Below are 15,035 nucleotides of genomic sequence, written 5' to 3' on the forward strand. Positions count from 1 at the left end.
TTTTGTTCGCTTCGATTCAGTTTTGTTGTTATGATTTTTGATAACGCGCGCATTTCGCATTTGATAAGAATCGAGTAATTTATTTGTTGCTATTTGCGCTACACTTGTTGGTATTTATTATTTCGCTGCTAATTTAATTATTTTGTTTATTAATTTATGAATTTGTATATTGTATATCGTTCTAGTGCGTAAATAGCTCACAATTGACATGTACACCAATTAGTAGTTATCTAAAAAATCATACTACGTCAAAGTACTTTTTTACCTCAACACTCGCCCTTTGTCTGCGGTACCCCCTCTGGACTTCCCGTGTAATAGTTTTGTTTTGTTAGCGAAAGTTTCCAAATGTGTTGAGGAACTTACTTATGTATATAGTAACCCTACCCAATGATATTGTTTACCTTCTTACTTAAGGGATCTATATAGAACTAACTACGTTTAACAATCTGTCCCTTGGGGTATATAGTTTAGGATTTCCCAGATACTTGTCATCCAATTACTCGCTCACTTGCGATCCCTCCGCACTATTTTAGCTTCAAGGCATAACTAGTTTATTTATACAAACATATTGAATATTGGTATAACCCTTCCCACCTGCTGCAGATACCTTGTATCGCATTTCTTTCTATGCGCATTCCCACTTACAATCACTCTAAACTGTTTTAGCATCAAGATAAAAATAGGAATACTAAATGCGCTTAACTATTTCTGATTATCACCTATCTCCCTAGGCCAGCTGTTCCTTTTTTGCCCTATTACAATTGTGGAATGTGGAATCACATTTTGTTTATATATAGGAATTTCCCGCTTGTATCTGGAAAACCGGCGTAGTTGCTGCCTGCAACCCCATCGCACCCCCACCGTGCCCCATGCACACGCGCACACCTACGCCTTATTGCGCCTCATCGGCCACATCACATGGCAACATTTGTGCTTTGTTGTCAGAGTGCCAGAAATGATTGTTCGCTTTTCCATATTAGCCTCAACTGATGACGGCGAAAACTTGTGATGATCTAGCGGAAAAGCGTGTGCTATAATTCTACAACATATTGACGACCATGAATGGAAAAGCGACCAGCGGCCAGCGGCGAGTGGTCAGTTGATGGCGTTCACATGACTCTTGTTGTTCCCAAGAATAGATATTGCTTGGATATTAGCATCATCATGTGTTTGGAAGGAGAAATGAAGGTTCCCCAAACAACAACAAATGCGCCTGTTGCTTGTAGCCAGCCTCTCAAGTGAGTGACCTTAAACTGAACTTATTATGGAACTGGCTCACCTTGAAATCCTTATATAACGCAGCTTATATTTACAGTTTAAGGTTTTTATCAGGGTACGGTCTCCACGCGCTTCTTAAAACGGGCAAACATAAAATAAAAAATAATAATTCCCTGTTGTCTGTGTTTTATTTATAAACCATGGACTTGTTTTTCTAGTTGAGCTTGATAAGCAGCAGCATCATCAACATTCAGCTGTCTGCCTGTGCTCACACCCCTACACCCCTCCCCCTATCTCTCACCCTACCCTTCACCCCAAGCCTGGCCTCTCCAGAGTCAATTCCCCAATCGAAATGCGAAGATCGACTTTCTATAGCTATATATAAAAATAAGCGTGTGGGATGAGTTTATTATTTTGATTCGACGTCAATGACTTGGCGGATCAATAAATAATAATGAAATCAATATATATATAAATGTATATATATTTATATATATATTTCATATTATTTTTTAACGAGCCCCTAGAGCCGTCTAGATTGAGTGGAAAATGCCTTCTATATATAGAGCTGAGCGCTGATTTTAGTTCATAGCTCTAACTGTGAACCGGATCTAGAAATTGTCTAGCTAATGATCTAATTTCACAGATTTTATTCAATCTGCCAATTTCACAACACTTCTCAACTCAAAAATTTCGAAATATATAAGCATTTTTTAAATGCAGTAGCTCTTAAGATTCTTTTAAAATCTGATTTTCTTTGATTACATTTTTGCGATAAATTTTATCTTGAAAATCAGAGATAAACCCAAGAATAGTCATTTATGAATACAGCAATAAGCCAAACACAGAATTCCTGATAACATTTACTCCAAAAAGAGGTACTCGATTAACTTATCTTTTAAACTAAAAATACCACGCTTTATATTAGCTTCAATTAATGCTTGTAGACCTCTTTTTAGTCAGATCTTTAAGAAATGGAGCCCAAAAAAGGGATTATTTTATATAAGAACCCTTTTTATAGCAGCCCTTTTTCCTCAACTGATTACCTCTAAGCAGATGTCATCATTTCATCTCCCACCTTAGGTAGTTTTGCATGGTAATCGATTTTGTCTGGTTTTCCAAGAGCTACCCGGATCTGAAACCCCTTTCTTTGCCTTATCAGTTTCGTTGAAGGTTTCTTTCTGTTCGCTGTGAAATCACACCACCCGTGACCAAATTATATTAATCAGACCTTGGCAACATTGGAGGCCTGCTTTTTGCCTTTCTTTGAGATCATCGCACCATAATGCCCAAAACTGTTGGTATTATTATTATTTTTTTTTTTTGTACTTGTCACAATTTTATTTGCTTGTTTTCGCTACGATCTTGATAATTGGCTACGGTGCACGAAGGTTAACACGATTATCAATTTATATGCTTGTTTACGCCAACTGTGTGGACGGGCCTCCCGACACACTCTCACACTCCTCTTTATAGGAAAGCAAGAAGAAAGAAAAGAGCTCTCTGCGAAATACCCAAGATTATTTACAGCTGAGTTTGAGTGGTGTCCAAAAAACATGAATATATATTTATAAAGGAAAGAAATTGTTAGATTGTTTCCATGGCAGCCAAGTGATAGACTAATCCAATGCTGACCAGGGGGAAAGGAAGCATTTCAAGAAGTCCAAAAAGTCGTCACTCCATTGAAATCTATAGGAGTACTGTGTAATCCTTAAATAAATACTTAATGGAATCAGTGATGTTTATAATATAATTATATATTATATAATATAATTATAACACCTTTTAATCTGACCGATTGTTTCTACTCTCAAAGTAAATCAAAAAAACAAGAAAATTGGTTTGCAAATTGCTCGTTTTTATTAGACTTTATTAAACTATTAACCATTAGATTACCAATATAACCCCTGGAACTCCATCACATGTTTGCCACGCGCTTCTTCAGCTCGGCGAGCTGCTTGGCCACGGGGCGTGGCAGATGGTCGCCCACTTGAGTCTCAAAGTACTGCTCAATCTCGTTGACCTCCTGCTGCCAAAACTCCTTGGGTAACTCGAATAGCTGCTTGAGATCAATGTTGCCCTTGAGTCCGGCTACGTTGAGAGCATCCTTGCTGGGTAATCGACCAATGGGCGACTCCTCGTAGCAGTTCTCGCCCTGTACACGTCGAAAGACCCAATCCAGTACACGGGAATTATCTCCAAATCCAGGCCAAAGGAATTTACCCTCAGCACTCTTGCGGAACCAGTTAACATGGAAGATCTTGGGCAATTGGCCACGCTTCTCCATGCTCAGCCAGTGGGCGAGATAGTCGCCAAAGTTGTAGCCGAAGAAGGGACGCATCGCGAACGGATCGTGCATAATCTCCTTGGCCTTGTGTTCCGCAGCAGCAGTCGCCTCACTCCTCATCGCAGCTCCAATAAAGACGCCATGTTCCCAGTCACGTGCTTCGTAGACGAGGGGCACTCCAGTCGGACGACGTCCACCGAAGAGTATGGCAGAGATTGGGACACCAGCGCTATCCTCCCAGGCAGGATCAATGATGGGACACTGGGAAGCAGGTGTGCAGAAGCGAGAGTTGGGATGAGCGGCGGGCTTGCCAGATTCCTTGGACCACAACTTGCCCAGCCAATCAGTGACAGTGACATCCTTGATCTGAGCTTCATTCATGCCCTCCCAGTAGACACCTCCATCCGAAGTACCAGCCACATTCGTAAAGACCGTATTCTTAAAGATGGTATTCATGGCAATGGGATTCGTTTCCGTGGAGGTGCCTGGGGCAACGCCAAAGAAACCATTCTCGGGATTGATGGCACGCAGAACACCCTGTGAATCGAACTTCATCCAGGCAATATCATCTCCGACACACTCCACCTTGTAGCCCGGCAGCGTAGGGGTCATCATGGCCAAATTGGTCTTGCCACAGGCCGAGGGAAAAGCTGCTGCCACATAGATCTTCTTGCCCTGCGGATTTGTGATGCCCAGGATGAGCATGTGCTCGGCCAGCCAACCCTCTCGCTTGGCAATGGTGCTACCAATTCTGAGAGCAAAGCATTTCTTGCCCAGCAGAGAGTTGCCACCATAGCCCGAGCCATAGGAGACAATCTCATTCTCGGCCGGCTTGTGCAGGATAATAGTGCGCTCGGGGTCACAGGGCCAGGATTTGTGGGCATGGACACCATTCGCTGGGTTTCCAACAGAATGCAAGCACTTGACAAACTGTCCATCGCCTTTTTCGAGCACCTGCAGCACTGGAGTACCCGCACGCGTCATTATCTTCATGGACTCGACGACATAAGGGGAGTCTGTGATCTCGATGCCAATCTTGGAGAGCGGCGAGCCCACTGGACCCATACTAAAAGGGATCACGTACATGGTGCGTCCCTTCATGCAACCGGGAAAACGTTCACCAATCGCCGCCTGCAGATCCTTCTCGGATATCCAATTGCCCAGTGTGCCCGGCGTTCCTTTGGCCGTCACCGGCACCGTCTGCTCTTTGCGCTCCGTGCAGATGAAGGTTTTGGACTCGACGCGAGCAACATCGGCGGGATTTGTGCGAGCGAGCCAACAGTTGTCGTATTTGGGGAGTGGCTGAATGGTGCCCTGTTTGAGCATCAGACTCTGGAGCAGTTTACTCTCCGCCTGTGTGCCATCGCAAATGTGAACCCGCTCCGGCTGACAGAGATTCACACACTTATCCACATAATCCCGGACAGCGGGTGTCAGTGCCTTGCCATCGCCATATTGCACGGAAAGTGCTCGACAAACCAGTCGAAAATTGTAGCTCTTGGGCGGTGCAACTAGCCTAGTGATAAGAAGTGAGAGAAGAAAGTTGAGTTGGTTTATTTATATATATAAATATATATATAGGTACTTCTGGAAGTACTTCCACTTCTAATGATTCTCGTATTAAATAAATATTTGTTTTTGTATCTATATAAATTTTATGTTTGACTACTTTGCCGGTGGAAACTAGCCTGTGAATGGCTGATAAGAAAAGAGAGAGAAGAGTGTTTAATTGGATTATATGTTTGATTTTTAATATGATTTTTATTTTTAAAAACAAATGCACTTCTAAAAGTACTTGTACTTAATAATAAATTAATGTTTTTTTTTTTGTATCTTGATCTTATGTTTGGCTATCTGTGATAAGGAAAAACAAAAAAGGAGTTGAATTGAATTATATTATTCTAGAAGTGCTGCTACTTATTGTTTATTTTTGTATTTATGTAGATTTTATGTTTGCTGCTACCTGTTGAGTTTTCAGGTAGTTCTAGCTGCACAACCAGAACCAACTGCTTCTGAATAGGGTTTACACTTATACCTGAACTCGCAGCACAGCAAAACTGCCCAGCTTATCTTTTCTCGAGCTAATCGCCTTTTGTGCACAACTGTACCACAATTAGTATTCTAAATGTGCTGCTGCCACTGGAAAAAAGGTGTTGAGTCGCCGGCGCCGTCATTTTTGTTGTTGTTGTTTTTGTTTTTTGTATTTTGTGCCACACACAAACAAAATGTGTAAGATACAAACTGGCTAATCAGCTGTTGGCTGGTTGTGCAGGTTTCTACCTATCGATACACTGTACAAGTTATGTTAAATTTGGCTAAGTTATTTTGTAGTAGATTAAACTGTTCATCTACTACAAAATAACTTAGCCAAAGTCTAATCTTTACACTATGTTGTGAGCTGAACTAAAGTTTAATGATCAATTTAATCCATTTCAAATAAATATTGATTAGATGGATAGATCAGAAACATTTCTCACTTACTCTTCTTCTGGTTAATCCCTGATGAAGTTAACATCTTTAAAGACGTTTTTATTTTAAAGTTTTCCACTTAATCACAAATTAATTCAGAATTCTTAATTGATCAATATAAAATTGAGCTTGATATTAAGCAAATAAAAATAAATTATGCATTTTTTTAATATATGTATATTATTCAAGATGTTGCATGCACCAACAGTTCACAATTCGCTTCACTTCTCAGAGCATTTCCCAGTCCAGAATACCCGCCTCGTTCTTTATATTTATTATTTTATGTTTGCTGCTTTGGATTTTATGAAAAAGTTGCTCAGACGTTGGCACAGCTGGTTCAGCTTTTGGGGGGATTCCAATTTGAACAGAGGCAACGGCATCAGCGACAGCGAGACAACCTTCAATTGTCTCCAAACAGAGGCAGAGTGACCAAAAGAGAGACAGAGCGAGAGAGACAGAGATAAATGAAGGCGTCATGAGTGCGTCACTTTCATTTGCTTGGAGGAGATCGTCTCTCAACTGAGAACCAGCTGATCTCAATACTAAATACTTTGAATGATGCAATGTTTCATCAGCCAGCCCAGCATACAGCATCCAGCATTTGTACTATTTATATATATCTCTTTATATATGTCTTTATATATTATGCTCTCTGTTATGATTGCTATTTAGTCTGTGTGCTGTTCTTTTTTTCTTTTTGGCTTTGCTTAAACAGCTGATGGATGGAAATGCCGAATGCTAATCAGGGCTAATAATTAGAGAAGATAATTCTGCAACAGCAGGAAGAGCTTATGTATCTCCTCTCCCTCTCTCTCTCTCTGTCTCTCAGTATATCTCTTTGTCTATCTCTCTCTGTACTTCCCCCCACATTTATCGCATTAATCAGCTCTCATATCTCACAATATCTGGGGCACTAGTTACACTAGTTACATTTGTCGGGCGGTACAAAGTCCATGGACTATTCACGCCATCGTTTATTAGTTTCATTGGTCGACTTGATCTGCTTCCATTGGTGACGTCACGCCTTTATATAATCTCATTTTTAGTCGGTCAGACGACAATTTTTTTTTTTTTGGAACTGCGCATTTTCGAGCGGCGCGTTTAGCTAATCAAATACCCTATGCATGTGTGTTGTGCTTGTATTTGTATATTAGAGTGTCGCCACAGTTGGTGTCATAAATAATACACATTTTGTGCATGTCACACCAATAAATGGGGCAACATACTTCTGAATAAAGAAGTTTCAGTTTAAATCCTGGAAGAAAATATATATATAAATACATATATTTATTAATCTTACAAGTCATTCCAATGCATAAGCGATTGAGCATTCATCTGTACTTTTTTATTTCTACTATAGGAGATAATGGAATTGCGATTATTTGCAGTGTAAACATCAATCGCTTGTGAGACGTGTGCTTTTGAGGTGATATTTAGTTTAAGTAAAGTAAATTGCAAAAGCTATTTGTAAGTGTTACTTATTCGTACTTGATAATTGGGTAATTGATAAAAAGAGGATTATCAAACTTGAGTAAACTTAATGGTGAAAGAATTCATTCAAACCTGATTCTAGCGAATCATTTAATATTCATAGAATGGAATAGAAGCTAAAAATACTTTAGTTTATTCATTATTTTATGCGATCTTTTTATGAAAAAATGATTCATGATTCATTTCATTCATGCATCAGTGTCAAAGGACTTCAGATAATGGAAATTGTGTTTCTTAACAGAGAGTTGCCTAAGTCATCAGTCGTATAACATAAATAGATTTGTTATAAACCAAAAGACATTTTCTTTGTCTGTATTGATACTCTTTAAATTGTCGATTAATATATAAAATTCGTGTTTTTTTTTTAATAATCAGATAATCGAGAAGGTTAATACATACAAAGGAAAGCATCAGACCTCCAAGCGAGAAAACTCTGTAGATCTAGATTCAGTCCATGCTCCCCTATATATTATTCTAATTTAAGTTTATATACTATTAAATTGCAATTAGTTGCCAATGTACACGATTTTGGGCAATAGCTCAAACTAACCTTCCATCATTGACGTTTATCGCAAGGCGCTAATTAATTAATGTTTGTTAATTCGTAGCGAATGAATTTTTAATAAATGCGTTTGTTGTTTCCATGTCGTTTTTATCAAATTGACAGCATTTATTGTGATTTTGCAGAGGCGGCTTTTCTGTTTTGTTTATCTTTTCACTTTTGCTGTTTTGCTAACTTCTTTGGCTTATTTGCATTCCAACTCTAGAAACCTTAAAACCCAGCCCAGATTAAATATTTACTATGGATTCAGCTGCAGCTGCTGCTCCTTTTTTGTCATCTCAAAGAAGGTTTTAGTTACGGTTTTATGGGGGCTCTTAATTTGTTTGTATTTATTTATTTAAGTTTTTTTTTTTTTTGTGGCATGACTTTGCTAATGATAAGAACTGACCATAGCCATAGCTAAACAGGGTATAGCCTTGCCTGTTGCTGCTGGTTTTTGTTTACTTTAAATTTGAATACTCAGACTTAGTCGCTATCAGCTTTGACACTTGTAGCTAATTATTTGCACCAGACTTTTCCATGGCAATTTGATGGATGCCACGCGCTTTAGAAGTCAACTGAAATTCAATTATTATCGCTTGATTAATCTGGGAAAGGAAATGCGAACTTGCGAATGGGATCAACATTATTAATACTGCTCGCATTTGGACTTGTTGGCTTTGCAAGTGCTGTTTTATTGTACTTACATCCAGATGCATTGTATGATCTATTAATTGAACAGTTGGTTTAGTGACATGTGCTTAAAGATACTCTGTGGAACTGAAAGATACAGTCTGATTAACCAAAAGATACTTTTGGTTACGTCTCTGAAAAGAAAATCTTTTCTTGGCATTCTTGTTTCACTATCATTAAATATCCTTCATACCCTTAATGTACTGGGTATGCTCTTTTTTGTGGGGATGCCACTGCAAATGCTTTCTGCTGTTCTTTTTTTGTTGTCATTGCTTTGCCAAATTTATTTTTGTGACATGTATTTATTTTTATTTCACATTTTTTTATTGAAATTTTCATGCGCCGCAAAAATGAATACGCAGAAAATTAGCAAGCGCGTGTTTTTTATATAAGTATATATATATATATAAGGGAAATTTATAGCGCTTTGACAACAGCTATCTGCATATGCCAGGGGTACATATATATATTCAACGTGGCATTTTTATTTTGGGATACTTGGCAACACAAATTGGGATTTATTCTTCTTCGAATTTTCAGCTGATAATAAGCACATAAATAAGAAAATTTCAAATGATGTTCGTCTTAATTCCTCGTTGGAGGGCTGGGCTATAATTTTGTCTTTGAGCAAGTTCATTAACTTCAGCTCCCCTCCCCCCTTAGACTTGGCCTTAGAGGCAGCCCAAATAAAACACACACACACATATGTATATGTATATACAAGAGAGACTAGTAAAGGGCAGCCCTAAACACAAACATTACGGGTAGCCCCGTCCACTTAATGTCGTCTTATCAGCTGGCCATCGGATTCGGCACTCAGAAGCAAACACTCGAAAACGAAACGAGTTTCTTAGCGCCAGTTTGAACCAGTTTGAACAACAAATTGATGACGACGTCGCGTGGCTCAAGTTGAATCGCGTAATAAGCTCAAAAATACCTTAGTTAATTTATTATTTTCAACGATTTATTGTGTGCCAAAGTGTTTTCAGGTTACATTTTTAAGACATCTTTATATGAGAGGAGGATTCGTGAAATTTCATTATTTTTCTTTAGTCACAATTGGAAGGGATACAGATATCTCATGTAAAACATATTAAAGCTCCAGTTCTATAAATAAAGTTGCCCATTGTTTTGTAGGTTCAACTGTTAGCTTATTATTTTGTAAGCTTGTTGATTTTTTTCCCCATTGCACCGATCAAAGGTTTTTCCACAGCTGCTTTGACGTCACAATGCTATTAATTAGAGAATACTCTTAACTGCACAATCAGCAAATAGCAACAGCAGCAGTTCCTGAATTGATTTTAAAAATATAAAATTGTATCATGTAATTTGCGAACGGAATTTCATCCTAAATATTAATCAATATATATATATATATTTTTTTTTTTTTGGTAAAAAAAAATCAAAGCAAATTTTTGTTAACCTATAACTAAACAACAAAATCAGTTTCTCAGAAACCCATTCCAAATGTATTCTGTGGAAATGATACTTTGAAAATATATACAAAATAAAACGAGTTCGCAGAAAAAAATATTGTAAATTTATTAGCTAGAAAAGATGCTCAAATAAAAATAATAATCATCCTGAGATAAATAATGCAACCTGCCTATTGTCGAAGAATCGCCTAGACACCAAAATATGCCACCAGGTTAACAAACTCCTCTAAATGTTGCCACACATTGAAATTTCCAGTGAAAACTGGTATTTGTTGTGCATAGTTTTTGTGGCAAGCGAATGAAAAACTTTTTTACCCACACCATGCCAGTAGTAAGCCACAAAGTTTTCTGTACATATTAAAGCTGATTAAGTTGGGGCATTGGTGTCTTCGGCAAACTTAACACTATAGTAAAAATATGCCACCCACTCAAGGCCAAGGTCAACAAACTGACCCACAAACTGCCCTAGAACCAGTTCACACTGGTACTTGTTAGTAAGTACTAGCGACAGTTTCTTCTTCTCCTTTTTTTTCTTTGTAATGTATATTAATGAGCTCTATATCAAAGTCCGAACGAACAACCAGAAGACGACTGTCTATCGATGTGTGTGTGTGCGTGTGTGTTTTGTGTGTGTTTGACAAACTGATAAGAACTGTATAACGTAGGAGTGAGAATGCCTGCATGTCTGTGTAGATTACATACATTATGTTGAAGGTAACACAACAAATACGTAAGCATTTACGCCTTACTTTGTCTATGCGGGTGTTCTGTAGAATATAAAGTCCGGGATGGCGCAGTTAATTTGCATTTATATATATCCGGTTTTATATATATTGCAATAATTCGAACACGTCATCGAAAATAATATTGGAACATGTGTTTATTTAAAAAAAAACTAACGAAAACTAACCCAACTCCCCTATTCATACATTTTTCTTATCTTATCGTTTCTTATCGATAGACTAGAATTATATGAAACCATAACAAAATTATTGCGAATGTTGTAAACAAACAATTAGCTGATAAGACATTATTAGTAATTGAATTTCCAATTGAAAGATGGGAATTTAAGACCTTTTTTAAGTTAACATAAATATTATCGAAATGTAATTAAAATCGGAAATTACGTATGTGAATTTCTCGTTTTTTTTATTTGTCAGCTATTTGTCATTAATATTATTGTGTTATTTGAATACGTATTATTATTATTGTTATTGTTTTTTTTTTTTTTTTTTTGATATGTGTCGTATTTCTATTTCTGTGGTGATATTTTTCTTTTTTTGCTGTGCTCACTGCTGGGGGGCTCGGCTAAGTAGCAAAATAGATTCCAATGCGAAACGTCAATAACAACAACAAAGCAACAACAACCAAAACAACAGCCTTGTTGTTATTGTTGACGTTTCATTCAGGTTGTCTAAGGTTATCATGCACAGAGTTCAGTCAGACATTGTCGCTGTGGCTTCAACAGCTGTCAATAGATTGCGCAAGTGTATGAAATGTATCTGACAGATACACCAACAACACCCACAAAAAGCTGTTGCTTTGTTGTCTTGCAAAAAAACAAAAAGGTTACTTGCGAAAAGGAAACCCGCTCAAAGAATTTATAATGGTAGACCAGTTAAAAACACGCCACCATACCAAAAGCGGCTATCAAAACAAAAGCCAAACAAGTCAACAGCTAAAAGCCAAAAAGATTTCAGTTTTCCGTTGCTGTTTCTGCTTTTTAGTGACCGGCGCTGTTGCCAGGCGCCCTCAAAAAAAACAAAGCCAGCACCAGAGAATACCAGCAGCGATTTGTTTTTATTTACGCACGCACACACACACACACACCACAGACTCACACACAGACAGATAAACCAGTCGGTCAACTGTAGCTTCGCTTTCCGATCTCTCCCTGCACCGCACACACTCACGCACACACACACACACACACATAGGCAGTCAGACACACAGAGAGACCTCAGTGGAACCAAAACAAAACACAAAAATACTATACAAGCGTGGGCGTATTGCTTCAAGTGGGGCGTGGCGGTAAGTCGACAACCAGACGCTGCTGATTACAAAAGCTAACAAAGAACGGAGCACAAAGCAAACAAAGCAAAATGTTTTTGATTTCTTGCAGCTTTTGTGTCCCCCTAAAAGAATGCAATGAATTATTTATGTTGCACAAAAAGTTGTAATTAACAATATGCCCAAAAGTATGCTACATTATTTTAAACTACATATGCTCGATATGAAATACTATCTCATACTTTGAGCCAGAATCACTTTTCCAACTTTAAATGTATTATTAATCTAGAGGTCAAACACTGCTTACAAAGCCCTGGTTTTTGAAAATATGATAGTTTTTGTCAAAGTTACGGTTGTGGACAGATTTTACCCGCTTCTAAATTTTTTGGTATACAAATCGGATCACTTTTGAGGAAGTTATGACTGGTAAGTTTTGACCCTCTAACAGATTTATTATGGTGGGCTTTTCACATGAAATTCCCTTGCAAAATATGTTCCAAAGCTATTCATAAGTCTATATTCAAACCATCGCTTACGAAAATCAGTTAAATTTCAACAGCCTTATGGCAGTTGGAAATATAATGTACTTAATTACGGCAACAGGGTTTTCTATCATTTAACAGCTATAAATTAATTTTAGTTAAAGCGCACAGCTATCAATAGATATTTGCTGCTATTCTTGTCAACTATAGCAACAGAAGTTGTACAAAAATAAATCAAATAAAACCGCTGCCTATTTTTAGGGGCAACAAAAAGTTTTCTGAGCAACAGAATAGCTTGAACGAGTTCATTGATAAAACATGCTACGGAAAAGGGGTGCTGAGGTGGGGTCGGCATGGGTTTGACAGCGTGCGTGAAAAATTGTTTATAAACACACAATGTGTGTAAACTTTTACAAAGCAGAGAGACAGGGAGAGAATGAGATAGAGAGAGAGAGACTATGAGAGAGGCAGAGAGAGAAAGAGAACTTAAGAACTGTTGTTGGTCGTCAATGTGCTGCTTCTTATTATTGTTATTGTGGTTTCTGTTTTTATTGTCGGTGCCCCAGTTGAGTGCATTGATCTGGGGACTATCTGCGACATTAACATTGATGCGTGCAATGTAGATGCTGTGCGTGTGTGATTGTGTGTTTTATATTGTATATGTGTGTGTGTGTGTGTATGTTAAGTGTAAGCTAAACATGGAAATTTCCTATTTTAAAATTAAAGAGCTCGTTCGAATTATACAGCTTGATCTTGAGGTAGGTTATTTTGTAAAATTGTTGTTTACATTAGTAATGCAAAATATAGCTTTTGTTTGCTAATGATAAGTCTGAGTTTATGGCTTGAACTCCATATTTATTTAGAAATAAACAATGATAAGTTATCTGATGAAATTTGGTAATAAAGAGAAGATGTAGGCAATTATTGCCAAAATCACAATTATTAGAATCAGCTCCCTTAAGCTTGATTCTAATAACAGTAAGTTCTGATTGCCTAGCGATGGCTTTAGTGTAAGCCAAATTAAGATGGCTGGTAAGTCAAGTAGGCTTAGTATTCGTATATTATATATATAAAAAATGTATTTGCAAAGTATGCTCAGAAACAAAATATTAGCTTCAGCTCCCTTAAGACAGAAAGCCAATAACAATAAGTTCTAATTCGCTAAAAACACATCAGTAAAAGCCACGTTAAGCTTACAGGTAAGCCAAGTAGGCCACACAATGCCAGTTCTTCCGGCCTCAACTCCAAATGATGGGCTCCCCAACCACAATCACTGACACTGACCCGCTTAATGCTCCATATATGTAAGTGTAAATGTATATATCTGTAGACATGTGGATATATGTTACAGTTAAAACTCACCCGTTGCGCAGCAATTGAACGCCTTTGAGCAGCATTTCCTCGTGTCTCTGATTGCCCTCCTGATTTTCCTCTGGCTGTTTTGTTGCCTTTCACTTTTCTTTGCCCGTTGCTCAGCTGTTTTTTTTTCGCTGGCTGCCAATTGAATTCAGGCGTTTAATGAATTTATTTCGTCTTCTTCTGCGTTGGCAGTCGCGTCTTTTATTTCCCTTTTTTAATCTTATCAAATTGCAAGTCTTAATGCGAATTTATATTTAAATGTGACTGCTGCACAAACTAATTGAAGTGCAGAGTACTTTAATACAGCTGCAGCTCCCTCTCTCACTCCACCTCGCTTTCTCCCTCTTCCTCTATCGCTCTTCGCGTGGCACTTGTTGCGCTTCAGTAAAAACAGCTGTTGCAAGTGTTGGTGCTGGTGCTGCTCTTGCTGCTGTTGCCGGTGGCACTTGTTGCTGCGTTCACCCAACAATCGAAACTGAAACTGTATGTGCGCTTAAGTAACAGATGTACTACAAATTATATTATTACGAGTACGAGAGTATTTTGTACACACACACTCACATTTGTCTTGATTCTCGCGCTCTTTCCTGTTTCTGCTTTTTATGCACAGCTGATAAGATAAGAGCCATGCCCACATTTGTCTGCCACGCTTGCTACGTGCCGCCCCCCACATGCGCTTTCGCTTTGTAGCGTGCCTCCTGTTGCTGCTGCGGCCACACGCCTGTTTTTTGGCCTGTATTACAACATCATTTGTGGGCCACACACAGTCCCTCTCTCTTTCTGGTCTAAGGCCAATTTAATTGCTTCCTTATCTGCCCCGAATTACGATTACGACATCATCCATCAGCTTAAGTCGAAACAGAAGCAACATAGGCAGCAGTTGCAGCTTATCGCACAGTTGTTTGAGGCATTGATTTATAAGATACCCTGTAGTAGCATGCAAAAACAATGGTTATCTTGCTATGCTTTTACCTTTGTAAATGGTCAACATTTAATTTATTTTCTTATCAATCGTTCAATTTCAAAATAGGCTTTTTATCATGTTACTC

General features: G+C 38.2%; 1 protein-coding gene across 1 annotated transcript; it reads right to left on the minus strand.

Moving 5' to 3' along the window:
- Positions 1-3,061: 3,061 nt before the first annotated feature.
- On the minus strand, positions 3,062-14,430 carry LOC6568834 (phosphoenolpyruvate carboxykinase [GTP]). The gene is made up of 2 exons (XM_001995057.3): positions 13,990-14,430; positions 3,062-5,021 (listed from the first exon to the last, which is right to left on the minus strand). The coding sequence occupies exons 1-2, from the start codon at positions 14,022-14,024 to the stop codon at positions 3,137-3,139; spliced, it is 1,920 nt and encodes a 639-aa protein (XP_001995093.1). The 5' UTR covers positions 14,025-14,430; the 3' UTR covers positions 3,062-3,136.
- Between the last annotated feature and the right edge of the window lie 605 nt (positions 14,431-15,035).

The sequence above is a fragment of the Drosophila grimshawi genome, unplaced genomic scaffold (assembly GCF_018153295.1).
Source record: "Drosophila grimshawi isolate 15287-2541.00 unplaced genomic scaffold, ASM1815329v1 contig_1367, whole genome shotgun sequence".
Lineage (NCBI taxonomy): Eukaryota > Metazoa > Arthropoda > Insecta > Diptera > Drosophilidae > Drosophila > Drosophila grimshawi.